This window comes from Platichthys flesus, chromosome 11 (genome assembly GCF_949316205.1).
Source record: "Platichthys flesus chromosome 11, fPlaFle2.1, whole genome shotgun sequence".
Classification (NCBI taxonomy): Eukaryota; Metazoa; Chordata; class Actinopteri; order Pleuronectiformes; family Pleuronectidae; genus Platichthys; species Platichthys flesus.
The window spans coordinates 15416506-15435665 of NC_084955.1; the positions used below are offsets into that span (position 1 = coordinate 15416506).

At 41.7% G+C, this 19160-nt stretch overlaps 3 protein-coding genes across 4 annotated transcripts; 1 reads left to right on the top strand and 2 right to left on the bottom strand.

Moving 5' to 3' along the window:
- Positions 1-12: 12 nt before the first annotated feature.
- On the bottom strand, positions 13-8964 carry tmem67 (transmembrane protein 67). The gene is made up of 28 exons (XM_062400204.1): positions 7462-8964; positions 6655-6743; positions 6398-6488; positions 6205-6304; positions 6030-6093; positions 5845-5916; positions 5685-5747; positions 5210-5364; positions 4954-5062; positions 4790-4876; positions 4509-4574; positions 4263-4416; positions 4061-4181; positions 3839-3944; positions 3597-3653; positions 3396-3494; positions 3196-3294; positions 2779-2865; positions 2570-2669; positions 2329-2471; positions 2087-2227; positions 1858-1938; positions 1650-1766; positions 1440-1556; positions 1212-1319; positions 977-1079; positions 727-869; positions 13-304 (listed from the first exon to the last, which is right to left on the bottom strand). Exons 1-28 carry the CDS (start codon positions 7664-7666, stop codon positions 224-226), a joined length of 2958 nt encoding a protein of 985 aa, XP_062256188.1. The 5' UTR covers positions 7667-8964; the 3' UTR covers positions 13-223.
- A 575-nt stretch (positions 8965-9539) lies between these two features.
- Positions 9540-11837, top strand: rbm12ba (RNA binding motif protein 12Ba). Its single transcript, XM_062399071.1, has 2 exons — positions 9540-9674; positions 9841-11837. Exon 2 carries the CDS (start codon positions 9866-9868, stop codon positions 11678-11680), a length of 1815 nt encoding a protein of 604 aa, XP_062255055.1. The 5' UTR covers positions 9540-9674; positions 9841-9865; the 3' UTR covers positions 11681-11837.
- Positions 11838-12091: 254 nt separating this feature from the next.
- si:ch211-197h24.6 (uncharacterized) lies at positions 12092-18959 on the bottom strand. 2 transcript variants are annotated; one of them, XM_062399072.1, is made up of 12 exons: positions 18832-18959; positions 18541-18604; positions 17335-17368; positions 16249-16326; positions 16027-16166; positions 15814-15939; positions 15575-15620; positions 15411-15476; positions 14900-15315; positions 14678-14782; positions 12442-12541; positions 12092-12343 (listed from the first exon to the last, which is right to left on the bottom strand). In XM_062399072.1, the coding sequence occupies exons 2-12, from the start codon at positions 18586-18588 to the stop codon at positions 12300-12302; spliced, it is 1203 nt and encodes a 400-aa protein (XP_062255056.1). In that variant the 5' UTR covers positions 18589-18604; positions 18832-18959; the 3' UTR covers positions 12092-12299. The 2 variants fall into 2 exon arrangements, with proteins under 2 accessions (XP_062255056.1, XP_062255057.1); XM_062399073.1 differs by lacking the exon at positions 17335-17368 and having other exon boundaries at positions 18832-18936.
- Between the last annotated feature and the right edge of the window lie 201 nt (positions 18960-19160).

The following is a 19160-nucleotide window of genomic DNA, read 5'->3' on the forward strand; positions in this document are numbered from 1 at the left end:
CTTTCAACAAGATTGTCTTCATATCAAAACATTTTAATCATTATAAAATTCGAACTCTTTACAAAAATTATGATATTTACATCATAATAACATTAGAAGTAAAAACACTGTACAAGAAAAAGAACAGTACAAAAAAGAAGCTGCACAAGCTGTGAACAGTAAACATGTTTGAAAAAAATGGCACTAAACTACCACTGACACAAGAAATTACACAGCTGGGAATTTAAATCAGAAATCTCTCATCCACCAGAGTCTTGTTGACGAGGTTCTTCCTTCCGAGAAAGTTACGGATCAAGCTGAATATCTGTAATGAATGAAATGGTTTTCAATACATAGATGTTTTAAGCAAAGTAAAGGCAACTTTAACTGTAAACTGTGGTGGTAATTTATGTGATCAAGCACAAAGTAAAGAACTTTTTTTCTGTAAGTTAAATTCAGCATCTGTAGATGGGCACACAGTACACATCACCTGAATGACATATACAAATGAGCAAAGATCAGAGATGAGAGCTGTGTTTCTTATAACCTACAGCCCCAAAGAGTGAGACCCCAACCAAATGCCAAGAGATACCATAAAGTTTAGGCTTCAAGAGGCCATAGAGTTAAAGTCTCTAGGTAATAATCGTAAACTTAAAGTTGCCCTTTAAGATTTTCCACATAGTCTGCTTGTGCAATAAAACATGTACAAATGACTAGATTTCCATTTCAATAATAACATATACTGACCATATGCTGTGCGTATGTAAGAACAGCTGCAAGCACAAAACTCTGAGATCCAAGGTCGACGACACAGAAGAACAAAGTGTCAAAGATCAGCAGGGTGGCCTCATTCCCATAAAACAGCACATCGCTGAAAGAGTGGGCTTCATCTGATGTGAGAAACACAAACAGACATGTGTTTTTTTCATGTACACAAACAATCAATATATATGGACAACTAGAAACATAAAGCCTGTCTAGGCCAAAAGGTCGTTACCATTGTAAAATATGCTTTTGTCACTGGGTTCAAGAAACTCCATTCCTATGACCCGCTCAAACACCAGCTTGTCCTTGACGATATAATCCATGTCAGGGTGAGCCTAGGGTAAATAGGGCAACATGAGAAACACATCTGTCTGTGCAAAGTATTCTAGGTCAAGGAAAACAGCTCATGTACAAACAACTAGATATACATTCTGAATATGAGTTTATTTAAGCAAAGTTTTACTAACATGGTCTATAATGGATCCCAGGAAGTGGTTCATGGTGTGGTAGGCTCTGATGTTCTGCTCAAACGGGTTGGCTGTTGATGCGTCGTTCAGCCGTGAAGGCCCGTTCCTCTGCAACACAGAATACATCAAACAAATCACGGAGAATCCCGGCCTTTATATATTATTTTGTTTATTTTAAGTTTTCTATGTTTAGTACAGAATTACAAACATGGCAGCGAAAGCACACACCCTGCTGAGTGGCTCCCGAATCCTGTCGTACTGCGACCGCAGACGATTGGTAAGCGACACCTGAAAGGTCTGGAGGTCTGTGTTCGGAAGCAGCCCTCTCTGACCACACAGAGACTCCTTGAGACCGAAAGGGGCAGAAACAGGATGAATCTTACAAGAAAGGTCAGTTATTCTATGGATATTTAACATGTGGTCTGTGGGTACACCTACAGCCTCTCTTTTTAGATTGTTGTTCATTTCCTCCATGTTTGTATCTGCGTGGCCATGTACTGAACGCCCGTGGATGTAATAGCCAAAACAACGCTGAGGTAACAGCAGCACGGACACCTTTATAGACACAGACAAAACCCACTGCAATTAAACAATCCAGATGGAGGCAGAACATTGTTGGATGGACATTAAACACACTGGTACTTACATTACTGATGGAGCAGAGATCTACAAACTGACGAATTTTGTCCTCCACAAAATGTTCGTAAAACACAGTGAAGAAAATCACCTGTTGGGATAAATGATTATCTTTTGAATGAGCTTTCTACACATGTACTTGTCACTGCATTTCTCTATTTTTGTAGGAAAGACATGAAGTTAAAGATCAGGGGAAGGTGAAGGAAGAAGGAGATAATTATAAATGGTGGCAGTTTTACCTGTAGAAGGCCGATGCAGAGCCAGAGTGTAGCTGCAAGACCGTAGCGCAGGATCAGGCTGTACGGGGGCGTGTACGCCTGTGAGGAGCGGGTGAGAGTTGACCAGGGATCCCTCAGTGCTAAGTTAGAAAAACCAAGGACCTGGAAGACACAGGGTGACATACCAGTAATGAGGAGAGGGGAGATAATCAAAGCTGCAAAAAAAAAAAAGAAGTACTGTATGTGCTGAGTGTAAATTGTACCTCAAGAAAAAAGAGCACAGCCATGATCTGAAAGGTTGGGCTGATCTTGCGGATGGTCTGGATCTCGTTCCATTCATTGGCTACAAAGTAGGTTCTCCAGATGCTGACCGGAGCAGCATCACGTTTTGGCTCACCGGAAGAGGCTAAAGCAGTGGCAAATATGGTGACCACAATAACACTGTTGGATAATTACTTCTTATGAAAACTAGAAATTATAAGATCACAGTAAATATGGCTGTACCTTGCACAGTTCTGACAGGTTTGCTTCGTGGTCTCTCCCAGTCAATGAGAAATACATCCACTGACACCTGCAGGACCAGCTTGTGGAGAAACTGGACAGCCTGGGGACACAAAAATACAGAAAATAGTTATATTTAAGCATTCAAAAACCAGCACGCCCCCTAGCGTTAAAAAACAACACAGCAACATTTCAGATCAGTTGTGTCTTACCTTTAGGGTGAAGGCACAACCAATGTACGTCACAAACTGCTCCTCCTGAGCAGGCCGGGGTAACAGCACCGATACAAACTGTTGGGCCTAAACAGACACAGAAAAATTTAGTCCAAGAAAGCTGACAAACAAAACTCACAGCAAAAATCTGTGTATATAAAACCATATTGAGGCAAAGGAGGTAAAGGAGGAAGAAGACTTGCCTTTAAGGTCTAAAGAGTGCAGACAGGAAAAAAAAAACCAAAGTCCATGCAAAGAGAAAAAGAAATGTTACGTGTTCGGAAAAGGAATAAAGTTTAATAAGTTCAAAAGGAAAAACGCTACAGAAATGGGATACTGGTAAAAACTGTTAGTACAACACAAATGTGCAAATAATCAATCCTATTAAAAAAAAGGTCCCAGTGGAATGAGACCAACCTTGTAGAAGATGAGCCAGTAAAGCCCGGTTCCCACGGTGACGGCAAAGAAAACGTTGGCCAGATCTCCAGCGTAAAACAACAAAAACTTAAACATTGTCTGAGGCAGGAGAAATAAGAGAGACAAAGATTATTTCAAAGCTTTACACCAACATGTGGATGGAGGTGTTTTAAATTATAAACAAGATAAAGATGCGGTACCCCGGCATCAATGAGCGGAGAGGCGATCCTTCTCTTCCAGCTGACTGTCTTCAGCAGAGAGTAGAGCACGGCCACGCCGCCCATCACACCCAGAGCGGTCTGCAAATACAAAGGTCTTCAAAATCCTGGGCTGATACCACAGCATTGTGTTCTCGGTCATTGACAAGAGCTCCTCAACATTTCATTAATGCTTCTACTCACATCGGTCTTGATGCGAGCCTCACTCTGATCCATATCGTACTCCACAGCAAACGTTGTCTAGAAAGAGATAAATAAAGTTTTACGCATAAGTCAACCCAAAGCTTGTGTTTGAGATAAAGTCTGTAAATCATGATACCGTGTGTGTGTGTGTTTGTGTGTCTGTCTGTCTGTCTGTCTGTCTGTGTGTGTGTGTGTGTGTGTGTGTGTGTGTGTGTGTGTGTGTGTGTATGTGATCCACTCACAGACACAGTTTGTGTATTGATATCCGTGATGGGGACATCTGTGTAGGTTACAGTCATTAGAGGGGGATATACTTGTCCTTTCTGGGTTCGTGGAACCATTTGGAACCTGTCAAACACACACATTGGAAAAGCTCAGAACCACAATGGCACAAACCGTTTAGAGAGATTTTACTTTCTATATTTTTTTATCATGGAAGTGTGTAATTCACACCAGGAGCCCACCTAATGGTGACACTGCTGGCCACACGGATGACTTTAGGCTGAGAGCTCACACTCTTCTCTCTTCCACTCAACATGTCGACAAGAAAGATACGTCGAGACAGGTACCAGTTCTTCATGCTCTCTGTGTAGAGACATAATATATTAAAAACAATTCATATCGCACACAGACACACACACACACACACAAGAAATGAAATTGCACCTTGGTTGATGAAGCGTCCATTGTATTGCTGGTTATAGACGAGTGTGGGAAGGGGGAGAAGTTTTCTGTTCTCTCCACCACCAAGATCCAAAAACACATCGTAGAACAGCGGCTCTGGGTGGGAATCCATCAGCTCTGCCACCGACAGTTCACACTGTACACACACACACATACAGCTTATAACACAACTGTGCATTACACATTGAGTATGTGCACTCTGAGTTAAAGGAAGCCCTTGACACTCACACTTTCTTTGTAAGCCGTTCCAAAGCTGTAGGCCGCTGCTTGTTTGATTGCTGTTTCCGGACATAACTTAAAGAAGAGAAGAAGAGAGGAGGTGTGGTGAAATAATCTATGTGTTTTAAGAAAACCTGTCTGTTAAAGAATGACGTCAAACTGTACAGGAGTAAAAACATGAGTACTTTTAACGTTCAAAGAGTGTGTGATTTGCTCTACCATAAAGCTATCCAGCTGAACCAAGCATGTATTACAATGCTCCTGTGTAGTTGGACTCATTGAAACCTTACCTGTAGATTATTTCCTCCGAGTTCTTCCCATCTGAGAAACTCTCCCCGGACATTATAGACAGCTGCAAGCAGCTTAATGTCATTGTTCTGTCAAATACACAGAACATGTTGGTTAACAAAATATTTCATCCCTACAAAATTTTGTAACAGGGTTTCTCCCTCACCTTGTTTTTTCCTCTGAAGCTGAAACCACTAGGAATTGGATCGGTCTGAAGCACTCGACTGGCCAGTCCTGGTTCGTCCCCATAGTAAAGCCATGGCAGATTAGCTCTCCTGAAGAAACAACATCAAAAGGCTTAATGTCTTCTCTGGGTAAAACTAAACTAAGGGTTTATGGGGATGAAACTTTGTTTGATTCATTCTAAAACAGTAGCGATAGCACAATATTATACATATATGCAATGATATTGTTGTGAGTACCAGTAGGAAATGTCTTGAGTTGAGCTCATAGCAGCCATTGATCTGAAAATGGAGTTGAATAGACCACAGGCGTCGTTGGACACGCCACTAAAGGAGTGCATGTTCATCACACACATGTTTCCAAGAGCCTGGCACGCTGTCAGGTTGGAAAAGACCTGTGAACACACAATTTATTTAAACATGTAATCACAAATTTCTTCACTTGTTTTCCAGTTGTTCAACTAGAAGACTGTTTGAATAGTTTAACTTGATTTGCTCTGTTATAAGAAACATTTGGCATCAATTTAAAGTTAACATTTCTATGTATTTGTTGAATATTTTTTTGCCATAAATACCAGCTAAACGTTCTAACCCTCCACTCCAAATATCCTCATGTATCATACTGAGTACATTGCTGTCCAGACCGGGAAGTTGATCCCTATGATGTTCGAAAAAAATAAGTTGTGACAAGGGATAAAAGGAGAAATGGAATTACAAGACAGGCTGCTGATGAAGAGTAGAGGTTCTTCACAAACCAGGCAGACTGGACACTGAGCTTCTACAAGAGGAACAGAACAGAAAACATGAATCAGACTGTGTCAGAATTAACGACAATGATTTAAGTAAGTGAGAGAGGAGGGGAGAGGCTGACTCACCAACTGGGCATAGTTGACACTGGGATTCACATTTGTCTGGAAGCTGCCTGGAGGGAAACATAATCCTCCGGCCTGTAAAATACATACAAACCATTGATGATACTTGTGTTCCATCAGTTTGTTACTGAATGGTGTGTGCACATGGTTTTAGAGAGTACTGCTGATTGTATATTGACTGAACTCACAAGAATATTTGGAGGGTTACACATGCAGGAGGTGTCAATGAAGGTGGCCTGACATCTCTCACATCTGAAAGACAATAACAAATCATCTGTTACCATCATCTCAATAATCTTCTTCAGTGCTCATACTCTCTGTGACTTATTAGATGATCCTGCGCTGATGTAACTTCCACTATACCTGTCTCCACTGCTGCTCGGCACAGACAAAGCACTGATGTTTCCATCACATGTTTCACATCTGGCCTCGTCCAAAAGTTTCCCACTGACGTCTCGCTCCACTGGGAAAAAAAAGGTTGTAATGTTTACATATAAAAACACACAGTTATCAAAACCATTGCCTCATGTTGTTCAATTTGTTATTAGTGACTCACCCATGACATGGGCTGGTGGACAGAGGCACTTCCCCTCATCACTGAGACTGCCCGGACAGCGAATACAACCAAACCCGTCTTTAGTTACTGCCTGTGTAAAAAGACAGTTTTAATTTCAATTTTATATAGAAGCACGAAATCACATCATACCTCAAGGCCCATTGTATTGTAGTTTTGAGATGATTGTGTGAAGGAATGTCAGAGTATAATGTGTGCTACACAGTAAATAAAGATATTAAGTTGTAAACTCTACATACAGGCTTGTCAGGGGGGCACAGCTGACAAGTAAGGGATGCCTTATCAGTGGTGACACTTCGGTAACCTGTTTTGCAAACACAGGTCAGTCCTAAAATGGGAAGGAAACCAGAACACAGTTAGTGGAGTTTATATAATCTTCAGTTCTAACATAATAGTCTATTAAAAAATCACAGCAATGTCCTTCCTGATGGTAATATAAACAGCAGTAAGACCTCAAAATGTCTTGATATTATGTGTTATGATACTGTATTGATTCTCAAAACACATATTAAGATACATTTAAGATTAAGATACATTTATTTGTCCCAAACACATGCACAGACACACTCATGCAGGTAGGGAAATTTAACCTCTGCTTTTAACCATCTGGTGAAGGACACACAGAGCAGTGAGCATCCATGTGCGGCGCATGGGGAGCAGATGTTGGGGGAGTAAGGTGCCTTGCTCAGGGGCACTAGACAGGGTAGGGATAATCCTCTTGGATTTTTGGACAGATCTTATTCTTTTTATAAACCAAACACCAAAGATATCGTTAAGTTTAAAGGCTGAATTTCCCCTTTTTTTTATGTTTTCTTCACATCCATAGTAGTCTGGCCCTTATGTTAATCTTTGATCTGTCTGTATTATCACACATTTGTCCCGAGCTAACTGTTACCCGGGTCACTGTGGCCTCTCTTTATTGTGTGTTGATAACTATATCTCAACAAAGTAAGTTAAATTGAAATGTAAGTCTTTTAACAGCATTTAACGGCGGAGCATCGCGTGTGAATCGGTGTTGGGGACGATGAGCCGAGGCGGTAACAGACCTGTGGAGCTCCGGAGCTGATTTGAACCGCACCTCACACACGACAAGCTGGAAATGTCGAAGAGCTCCTCCGCGCCACAGTCCGCAGGAGCCCTGAAGGGAATAACAAACTGCTGGCAGCGAAGTGAATCTGCGTGAATCAAGAGAAAGAACACCAGACGAACTTTGTGTCTGATGGCGACAAACTGCAGCGTCCCCGTCGCCATGGTAAACAACGGGCTTCCTTTTACCCACAATCCTCTGCGTTCAGCGTGATGACGTAGAAGCGTGTGCGTATGTTCCTCTATTTACAGTTTTTCTCCATTGCTTTGGCTCATTTCACGAAACAGAAATGACATTCTCAAAACAACACGTGCAAACCTCCAAACCACTGGGCACTTGTTCACAACAGATTGGAATAACTCATTCCTTTAATCAAATTGCAATTGTATTAGCACATCCTTGCAATGACAAGTACAATTTCCAACAGCTTGCACAAATTTCAAATGATTTAGCCCACCTTTGCAAACGGTTAGGTACAATTGGCTTCAGTTAGCCCAATTACCAATTGAATATATATTGTTGGTCAAAACTGACTGTCGCTTCTCAGTCAGGTGGTCGTTCTCTGCAGAACATGTTGGCATAATTTCATTGTGTACATCATCACCTGCACAATAGTTCACTCCACTGTCAAAATCGTACAGGCACATAATACCATGAAAAACATCATGGTATATACTGTAATAAGGATATCTTTGATCATCGGCTTAATTTTCAGGTGCAACTTTGCAGTGATCTATGTAGTTGTGCTGAACCATATGAGCTATTTTGCCAATTGCACTTAGAGCTCTGAGAATGTCATTTCTGTTTTGTGAAATGAGCCAAAGCAATGGAGAAAAACTGTAATATAGTCTATGGCCTGTTCACGAAAATAAATACTCGCATGTACAGGGGCGGCTCCTGGTACAGACGGAAGAACAGTCCAAAAGTTCTTGGGGATGCATGAAAGTTTGCGTGTGTATGTTGGGGGGCGCCAATTTGAAATCTCGCCTAGGGCGCCAACATTGCCAGGGCCGGCCCTGCGTGTGTATATGATTAAAGTTGGTCTGTGTTTAATGAAGTCAGATATAAGAAAGTTCTCAAAATAAACAGAAATGGACAGAAAGGAAAATATACATGTATGATTCGTTCATTTATATTTATTTTCGAACATGTAAATAAAAAAGGGATAAAATATCCAAACAAATGAGAAATATTATTTACACAGAGGGATGAGTTTTTTTTTTTTTTTTTTTTAAATTTAATCTACATATTCGAAGAGATACGAACTGACAAATCTAACCCCTTCTCCATAATACATTGATTAATAATCATCTCATAACTTAACTACCCTCCTATCTATAGATAGATAGATAGATAGATAGATAGATAGATAGATAGATAGATAGATAGATAGATAGATAGATAGATAGATAGATAGATAGACAGACAGACAGACAGACAGACAGACAGACAGAAAGACAGATACATAGATAGATAGATAGATAGATAGATAGATAGATAGATAGATAGATAGATAGATAGATAGATAGATAGATAGATAGATAGATAGATAGATAGATAGATAGATAGATAGATAGATAGATAGATAGATAGATAGATAGATAGATAGATAGATAGATAGATAGAAAGACAGACAGACAGACAGACAGACAGACAGACAGACAGACAGACAGACAGACAGACAGACAGAAAGAAAGACAGATACATAGATAGATAGATAGATAGATAGATAGATAGATAGATAGATAGATAGATAGATAGATAGATAGATAGATAGATAGATAGATAGATAGATAGATAGATAGATAGATAGATAGATAGATAGATAGATAGATAGATAGATAGATAGATAGATAGATAGATAGATAGATAGATAGATCAAAAGCTTCTATGTCACAAGATCAGGAAATAGCAGTGGCAGTGGTGATGTGCTGGGTGCAGCTCACACTCCGGTCCACTAGGAGGCGAAAAGGTTCCTCCTTCACATTGTAGTGAGTGAAAAAAAGGAGGGAACAGGCGGAGCAGAAAAAGCAGAAGAACGGCTTGTGGGGGAGTCAGTGGAATCCAGCCCGCTGCAGCAGAGGTTGAGACGGAGGACCGGCGGCAGCAACAAGTAGCAAAGCGACCTGTTAACCACTGCGGTGTATTTTTGTTGTTTTTACCTGAGTTGCGGTGAGTATGTGAGGGGTTTCATGGAGGAGAAAAAGCCGAGCTTGTTTTGTTTTCTTCTTCCCCCGCTCTAATTGTTCGCTTTTTTCTCCTCTGTGCTCGGTGTGACGCACGTGATTTCCTGAAAGCCTCGTGTCTCTTACTTACCATGTCTGCCCTCATTTTTCAGACCCCACCCTACCTGCTATGACAAAATGGCCATTATCCTGTGCTTGCGAGGGCTCGATGTGAAGGCAGGTACTGAAGATATAAGGCAGTTCTTTAAATGCCTGTTTATACCCAATGGTGGCGTGTACATAGTGGGAGGAAGTCTCAGAGAGGCTTTTATTGCATTCACCACCGAGCGAGATGCCAAACTCGCCATGACTCACACTGGAGATCTGCTCAAGGGGTCCAAAGTGACCCTACACATCAGCAGCATGGAGGAGCTGGAGCTTAAGTTAAAGCTACATATGAAGAGGAAGGATGTGACGTTGCAGATGAAGAAAGAGGCTTTGAAGTTGCAGAAGAAGACACAGGATGTGACGTTGCAGATGGAAAGGAAGGAGGAGAAGTTACAAATGAAGATACAGGAGGAGAAGAATATAAATAAACCCTCCCCCACCCAACAAGGTATCAAGAGTCCTCAAACATCTCCGGATGCGAATTGGCCCCCTTTGAATGCACACGATCTCAATACTTTAAATCTAGCATCATCTACTGCGCGGCCTCTTGATCCCCGCATTGCAAAACGGAATCAGCCTTTGCATCAAAATACTGCAACTCTACAAACTGCAGTAGTGAACACACTTGATCCCAATACTGCCTTTCTTCTCGGGATGTGCACCGTCCTTCAAAGGCTCCAGACATCCAGTCCTGAACAAAACAGTGAGGGCGGGCAAAATACTGATTTCCCCAATGCAGACAGCAAATCTGTCGCGTGTGATTTTGTAAGGACATCAGAACTAACCCTGGACTCAAGCCCCGGTTATGTCAGGCTCTTTGGTCTGCCTACCTCAGCTACAAAAGAGGACATATGCAGCTTTTTCGCAGGGTTGGAAGTACAGGAAGCCATGGTTAATGTGAGGTTGGGACGCGGCCATGGCTGCCTTGTGAAGTTTGCAAAAGTGGACGATGAATGCGATGCTCTTCATTTCAACAATCAGTTCCTGGGGCCCAACCGTGTGGAGGTACGTGGAGCAACTGAGAAGATGTGGACCAGTGCGCTGCAGGAATGTGAGAATGTTGATGATGGTATGAGAGGGAAGCCCCACCCAAACCCCAAACAAACATTCCCTTTGTTACCGCTGAGGAAGAGGCGGTCGGATCATCTGTCTCCAAATAAACAGATAAAAAAGCCAAGACCATACTGTGAGTCAGTATCTTCCTTAGCTCCAAGAATGGACTACATTGTCATGGCCTGCAATCTCCCCCAAAAGATGACTAAGACTGAAATAAAGGAATTGTTTCAATGTCCAAACCTTGCACACAAAAGTGTACTTCACCTGCTGGACAACGAAGGCAACAGAACAGACACAGCTTTTCTTATTTTTAACCGCATTGAGGATAAAGACTATGCAATAAATCTCAATGGGTGCCATGTGGGTTCTGCCATCATTGAGGTATCATCAATCACACAGGAAAAGATGAAGGACTTGATGGCTAAAACCCATCCCAGGATGATGAGGATGAAACCAAATCAGAAGAGGAAATCTGCCCCACACTCAAAGAGAACTGCTCAGAGGTGCTTGTTTGTTAGAAACTTGGCGTCAGATGTAAAAGTGAGTCAAATGCAAAACCTGTTCTGCAAGTACAAACCGATGGATATACATATATTGCATGACAGTGATGGCAACAGTATTGGTGAGGCCATAGTTCAGTTCAAGTCACCGAAGCCTGCAGCCCTGGCCCAAAGGCTCAATGGTCAGGACTTAATGGGGGCCCACCTGCTCCTAACCTGCATTAGTGTAAAGCAGATGAATGACATCTTGGCAAAAACATTGCCATCACCGTTGCCAAAGACTGACTGAGATCTTCATGTTCCTTTCAAGACATTTATATTCCAGCTGTTATTCTGCTCCACTTAATCAGCCCATTGAATTTCTTTTTTTACCTATCAAATGTCTTAATTTTGTTCTGTTATTATTTTGTACCGTCGATTTAAAAATAAATATTGTTTAAACACTGTTTCAGGCTCGTCATTTACCAAAGACAATTTCAGATGATAATGCAAGCGATTGAGATTTCTGTGGCAGTATCTCGGCATCCAGTGTTGGTAGAGGATCCACTCTGGCTGAAATCTAATGTATCGGGTAGGAATCCATCTGTGGGATTCCTGGAACATTGCTGTTAATTTCGTTTTTTCCGTTCAGTAATAAGAACGAGGCCGGAGGCAAGGAAATACTTTCTTTGTAGTGTTCCGACTGAAATAAATTTCCAAACACCTTTCTACATTTCTTTTATTAAAACTTGATCTTGGGGAAAGGAAAACAGTCTCTGCGATCACTTAAAGCTGAGGAAAACATGCACATAATTGTAAAACACAAAAAAAAAATGCCTGAAAGCAGGAATATCAAAGTGAACTACTCCTGGATGCAATGACTGATCAAAACGCTGGACAGGAGTTAGTAAGCTCTCACATCATCCTTGTTATTTGTAATACCTGGATTGAATATCAGAATACCTTGGTGGACCTGAAGAAAGACAAAGAAAATACATTAGGTAAAGACAAAACAAAGAATTTTGTTTCCAAAATGAGCAACTGGAACATGATCTGCTGGTCCTGGTTTACCTGACAGACTACTCGAGAAGCGGTCACTACTACTTGACAATCTGGAAGGTGTAGAGGAGAAACTCGAAGAGCTCATTGACAAGCTGTTCAGATTGGAACCCTGTGGAGGAAAAGAGGAGAGGACATTTAGGAGAAGACAATATACCTGATCCCTAAAACACCATTGAACAGATTCACTGAATGCGAACTAAATGAAAGATTTGGGGCCTCATTTATAAAACAGTCTAGGATTCATGGCATCAAGAGAAGAGGAAGAGCAACTTTCTGACACTGACATTGAGGAGCTTGTGAATGAGGTGCAGGTGAGGAGTGATTTTATTATCACAGCAATGATGTCATTAATAAGGAAAATACACTGATACACTGCTGCTGATAATACAGTGAGAATAAGTATGATAGAACAGAATACATACATATCACCCTGATGGTCGGTCTGTGTAATACTAGATTCAGAACAACACAGAGATCCAAGATCACAGATGATTGGAATTTAAATCATCATGGGACCAAAAATCTTTGCGATCACTGAACACTTGTTTCCTCCCAATCCTTCCATTTGCAAACTCTTATCACTGCCAATGCATCAATTGCGCAGCATTACACAGAAGTCACTGCAGTATTTATATATTTAGTGCCATCGGACCAATTACTTCACACATCATAACCTCCACTCTGGGATATAATTCGGAAATGGAAGTTTGAAAGTGAGTAGTTTCTCTTTATTCTCGGTGAGATATCTCCTGTGCGCCTGATGGCACATTCATGTTCAATATAGTGATTTTACACACACTTGGACTTCATGATAAAATTCTATAGTATTAAAAATGATTAATGATTCGGCTCTGTAACTCGCTGTAAGTTGTTTTATATAATTTTCAATTGAAGTTTGAAAGAGGTGCGGGATCTGCCAAGCTTGGCAAGTAAAATAATAATATAGCATGCCGAAAAAAAGATTTCCTATAAACTGTTGTATTAAGTAAATGCTATAAATACTAGAAATAATCATGGGTGATTATTTCTAGTATAAAAAAGCTTCTGGTAAAATGAATGAAAGGTAACCACAAGTCAATTCTTAAAAGTAATGACTAAAGAGGTAAAATGAGTTGAATGTATTGTTGACGTTCCCAACACTGGTATAATGTTGATTTGCAAGTGCCCTGTTCTGAAAAAGAGGAACAGTTCTGTGCAAATGAGGAACTTGAGCCGGCCAAAATGAACAGCGACATGGTGTGGAGCAGAGCTAGTCAAGGACACGGTCTCCAATAAATGGGTGGTTCAAATATGTAATGATATATAAGGAGAGAATTAGACGGAATAGATGTTCTTTATTTTCAGCGGCCGTGCTGACCGGTGAAGGCCCTACCAAGATACAGACAAGAGATAGAGAATGCTGTCTGCTCATTTTAGAGAAAGCAGCTACAGAGTAAATCTACAGCCTAGAGTAATTTTTCTGGAGCGTCTGGAGGTATGTCAACATAAAGACAAGCCAACTGAGCTGTGGAATGTGACTTCGCTCTGCGGACACTTTAGCCTGCTCTACCACGATAGCTTGAATTTTAAAGGAGGACACGAGTTTGGAGTTTTCAACAGAATTCAGATCTTTCGGCAGGAGTAGAGAAGTTGTTCGCTCTCTCTCAAATTTCATCACGTTTTCCTCTCTACAACATTTTATCATCTTTACTCTTTAATTTTTATATAGATTTTAATCAACGCTGTATGCTTTGCCCCTGCTAAATCGTTGCAATAAATATACAATTAAAGATTGAAGAGTTGTGGACATTGCAATTTTTTAACAGATCCTTGGGGCTTACAAAGCCACTAAACAATTTAGTGAGAAGTGGCGTACGCATCTTACAGGCCCTGTTTTGTGCGGTTGCAGAGGTTATTAATGAGGACACATTTGCTCAGATTTTTAATATCTTAATAGGTTCAGAAGGATGGATATGATAAAGACAATATTCTAGACAACAGCTCGACTACCTTGATCACTTGGCATTTAAAGGTTCAGTCTGTAAAGTGTTTTGCCTTCTAGTGGTGAAGTTGCATGTTGAAGCTGAACACCCCTCACTTCACCATCCCCTTCCGAACATGGAAGAGAACCTGTGCCAGCCTTCAGTTGTCATGAAAACTGAAAAAGGTCTTTAGTTTCTCCAGTAGGACTACTGTGAAGAGATCCCGTTCACCTGCAGCTTACACATTAGATGTTTTCAGATTTGAGAACAGTTTTTCCCCCTACCGATGATATGCTCCTCAGTCTGTACTCCATCAGCACATCTGTTAGTTTCTGTGTCACCTTCAGCACCAGCTGTGCATCACTCTCGTTCTCTATTCGGAAAGTATCCTGAAAGACACATTTTGTTAAGTTACTGTACATTTTTATAGAAAAAAAGTATCATTTAAAAAACATTATCACTCTTCTTAAGCTGGGAAGGAACATACTGACAAATGAGACACATACCAAGTAACTGAGCAATGCATTTGGAGGGTTTCTGCTTTCTGGAGCTGCTCCCATCAAGCCTGGCCTTTCCATTGGCTTGTCCATTGGTCTGTCCATAGAGCTACTCCCCATTGGGCCAACTCTGTACTCGTCAGAGTTAGAGCTCAGGTACATTCTACCTGAGCTCTCCTCCAGCTGTCCACTCCTTCCATAGCCATCTCTTCCACCACCTGGTCCAAGACCATCGCCACTCCTGTCTGGATGATGGCCCATACCATCTGAGAAAGGTCTCATTTCAATTTCAGAGTCCGGGAAATCTTGCCAGGTCGAGTACTCTCCAAAACCGGACTCCTCATATTCTTCCACTGGGTAGTCAGGGAGCGGACCACCTTCAGGAGGAAAATCCCCTGGATACCCCGGGCCAGAAAACCTGGGACCTGCAAAAGAAACAGAGAAGTTATATTTTATCACACCCACAGAAAAGAAGATGAGCCTACGGACTCACAATTACACAAGTACAAATATGACCTACCAAATGGTGCTGCCTTTAGTCCCATTCGCAGAGCTGGTGGAGGCATGACTTTAGGGATAGCAGAACCTGTGAGAGAGATAAGGGCAATAGACACAAATGGAGTTCACAAAGGCAACCAACAGAGAACTCTTTAAAACCCATGTTATACACAGAGAGTTACTTACGGAGTCCTTCAAAACCAGGTACTTCCCAAGGCTCCTTCAGGATCACCTAAAAGCGACCACAGGAACAGACCCATGGATTGTATTGACTCTTTTCACCATCACCTTTTTACATCTCTCTATTTTTAAGTATGTGCATATCTCTGAATTCCCCAAAATTACTACCATAGCACAAAAGTACATTTCAACATGTTAATTTGACCAATATCAGAATATGTGAGTGAGAGGGACCTGACGCTCACCTTGATCTGTCCCCTTCCCTCCATTTGCTGCACCTCACCAGCAGCCTCTTTAATGCTCTTCCTTACAGAGGGGTCTTTGACGGCCTCCCCCTCATCCCAGTTGACCCTGCGAGGATGGGCCATTTTCTGAAAGCAGGGAGAAAAATACAAATTATTACAAATAATTACACAATATCGTATAATTGCTCAAGTCTAGAAGAACCATTTACTCACCATGTATCTGAAGCTGTGTTTCCAGCCTCTCACGTGGGCAACCATGTCGTGCTGCAGGCGGTACACAGCACACATTTTGCACTGGTAGTGTGGTGGGACAGATTTACTGGGGCTGCGGTACTCCCACACATACTGAAGACCTGTTGGAGAGGGGTTTGATCATTGGTTATGCCTTTCAATATAGGATGAAAAGGTATATGTAAGGGGAATAGTCCTGCTTACCAATGATGCACTCTGTGACCCCCTTCAACAGTGTGCTGAGAGAGGGCACAGTCTGGATAGAGTCACCTTTCGTGAACACTGGGAAAACAACAGTGGTCAGCAAAAAGAAAACTTTAACAATGGTTTCACAAGACGGATGATTTTCGACGAGCTACTTTAGTGAGCCACTATGTTAATAATTGCTGGAGGGAAACCAGAGACAAGAGCGATCTTTGTAAACCAGATAGAAAACGTGTTGTTGGCAGTGTCAAATTGCCAATAAATTGTATTCTGTCGATATTAACTGAGCCATCATTAGAAACCCACACTCCTTATTTGTGCTTTTGAAGATAGTGGGGGGGAACAGGAACGGCTCACCCCTGATTTAGGCCCCAAATGGGCACCAGGACAAAAGCTCCTCTGCCTCGTTGCTTTTCACAGTGCCCTGCCACAGAGGCGTCACTTGTGTGTCGCACTGATGATGCAGCCCAGCAAATGCATGATAAAGAAAAAACTGCATGTGTCCAAATTATGTGATAACCAGGTAAGGTTATTTTCAGACGCATGATTGCTAAAGTCAGTGTACCACTGGCTTCAGAAAAAAAGGAACTGCATTCTGCAGTTTAAAAAATATATTATGAGAACATACAGCACCCATCACAACACAAAAAGTGCATGAAGAGGTCATCAGCAACCACCAGAGATGTAGGATTGCGTCACTGTATGTTCTACTGTTTTAAGACCATGTGCAGTTGTTAGTAAGAGAGCTTACAGTGCTGGTCTTCTAGTAAGCAACATCCAGGAAACAGTTATTTCAAAAATGGCTCGATATACATTCAAAACGCTCTAAAAGTTAAAAAGATTTTCTAAACAGGAATCTAGTGGCAAGATACTGGTATATGTTTTGGAAGATTCTGGAGTTGCAGAGACTCATCTCCACGGACCCAAACCGCGGATGCAACCGCAACAGGCCCAATCTCTGAGAGTGAGTGAGTCAAGAGTGTTGAACGTGTCACTCCCCATGACATGAAGCAGGAGGAAGAAGTTTTATAGATCTCATGCTTCAGCTCTCAGGACTGGCACTAGCACCGTGTGTAAAACACTTACCTATTTCAGCAGAATGCTGCGGATACTGCTTTCTCTGTCAATGGAGGGAATAAACCCACATGAAGGAGAGAGACAGATACAGGCATTAGTGACAGGATGACACTTGGCAGAGGACCGAACTCCTCGTCCATGTGCGCCACACTATTTATGCCATACATCCATTATTTTATTTACTCTCCATGACCCCTGCACCAAGAAGTGGCAGTCACAGACACATATTAATAAAGGTTTCTTAATCATGTAGTCTGTGGATAAGTCTAAACTCTCATGAAAAAAATGAGAATTTGGAACAGTCACACTTGGTATTTAGAAAGAAAGCAAGCTGAGAAACTGCATGAAGGTCACAATACAAAGTATAATATGCAACCATGTCTGCAGTGGCCATAATACATAACACTGAGGTCGTAACCTCCGTAATTTATTCAGGAAAATTAAACTTGTGTCAAAACCCCTTGGGGGAAGAAGAAAACGAGCTCTCCAACGTGCCCCTTTGCAGCCTTTTATTAAGACTAACAACGAGGTAATAGGCAGAAAGAAGTAGCCAATCAAGAGGGAAGTTGACCCTAAACCATACATGTAAACTATCAGAACTGAAATCAAAATTCCCTAATGTAATTTGATTTCACTGGATAATAGTAATCACTGCATTAAAACTTGGTTTGTCAGCCAATTGTGTAACATTACATGTAACTGTTTCATACAAACATTTTAAAGACAGTGCGTCCTGCTGTCAAAGGGACCGGCGTAACATTGAGCCTTTTTGATTTTCAGCGTGACAGCACTCAGAAATAAAATGCGACCTGCCATTTGATATCGGTTCATAGAACCAGTCCAATCAAACAAAGCTCAATTCAGATTCAAAGATGTGTGATAACGGTGTCAATGACAGAATGCTTTCTGACGAAGAGCTGCTGGTGTGAGTTCTGGGGCGAAAACAGGCTGTGGTTGACAGGCCTGGACCACTGTGAGGTCTCCAGAGGCCAAATAAAGCAGGCCTGAGAGCACAGAGGCAGGCAGCGACGTCCACCCGCCGGGGACTGCTGCCGTCTGGCTTTCCCATCAGGCATCACCACAGCCAGTGGACAGCAAGAAGCCCACACCTTGAGGCACCCACAGAGCTCCTTCTAGAGCTGTCCGGGTGCCAGGTGAAGGGGACGTGTTTCTGAATGTTTTAACCGGATTAATCTGGACTAATGTGAGACTTACCTTTCTCTTCTTGGCCTGCTTCATGTTCATCAGAGCCTGGACCTCCATCTCTTCAGTTCCTCCACTGAAGGAGACACGCATATATAAAACACATATAAATCTAAGTCCTCAAAATAGAGAAGAACTTACTGAGACGAGGTTTGTCTTAATAAGCAGGTTTACTGCGTTGTTTCGTTTCGTCTCAGGCCCAATGGGGCCGGGCGGGGGTTTAGTCTAAACATTACGCCTGCCGTAAACAATAAAATACAAACTACACCACGATATTAAAGGAGAAGACGGTGCACAACTTACCAGGGAAGCTTAAATGAAAACTAAGAGCTCCTCGGTGCACAATGTCAACGGGTATTCTTCGTAAGGTGTAAAATCACAATGCGGACGCCATAGACCGAAAGTGGCTTTGGGTGGGCGGCGCTTTCGCCTGTTTAAAAAAGACGACATGTGACGTTGGTGGAACCGAATAGACTTTCATACCCAACAAAACTGAATTTGAAGTCGTACAATTTAGTGAAGTATCTCAAGGGATACAAACATGAATAATAATGATAAACTGATAATAATGATTAATAACAATACTAATATTTTGACGGCACTTTCTTAGACAACTATGTAGTGCGTTCGTT

Coding starts and splice junctions, on each gene's coding strand:
- rbm12ba (XM_062399071.1), top strand. CDS start 9,866: ATGGCCATTATCCTGTGCTTGCGAGGGCTCGATGTGAAGGCAGGTACT.
- si:ch211-197h24.6 (XM_062399072.1), bottom strand. CDS start 18,588: ATGGAGGTCCAGGCTCTGATGAACATGAAGCAGGCCAAGAAGAGAAAG. Junction 16,327..17,334: donor GCAGCATTCTGCTGAAATAG/GTAAGTGTTTTA, acceptor TTGTTTTCCCAG/TGTTCACGAAAGGTGACTCT. Junction 12,542..14,677: donor GACTGAGGAGCATATCATCG/GTAGGGGGAAAA, acceptor TTTCCTCCACAG/GGTTCCAATCTGAACAGCTT.
- tmem67 (XM_062400204.1), bottom strand. CDS start 7,666: ATGGCGACGGGGACGCTGCAGTTTGTCGCCATCAGACACAAAGTTCGT. Junction 6,489..6,654: donor TGTGCCCCCCTGACAAGCCT/GTATGTAGAGTT, acceptor CTTTTTACACAG/GCAGTAACTAAAGACGGGTT. Junction 3,654..3,838: donor TCAATACACAAACTGTGTCT/GTGAGTGGATCA, acceptor ATCTCTTTCTAG/ACAACGTTTGCTGTGGAGTA.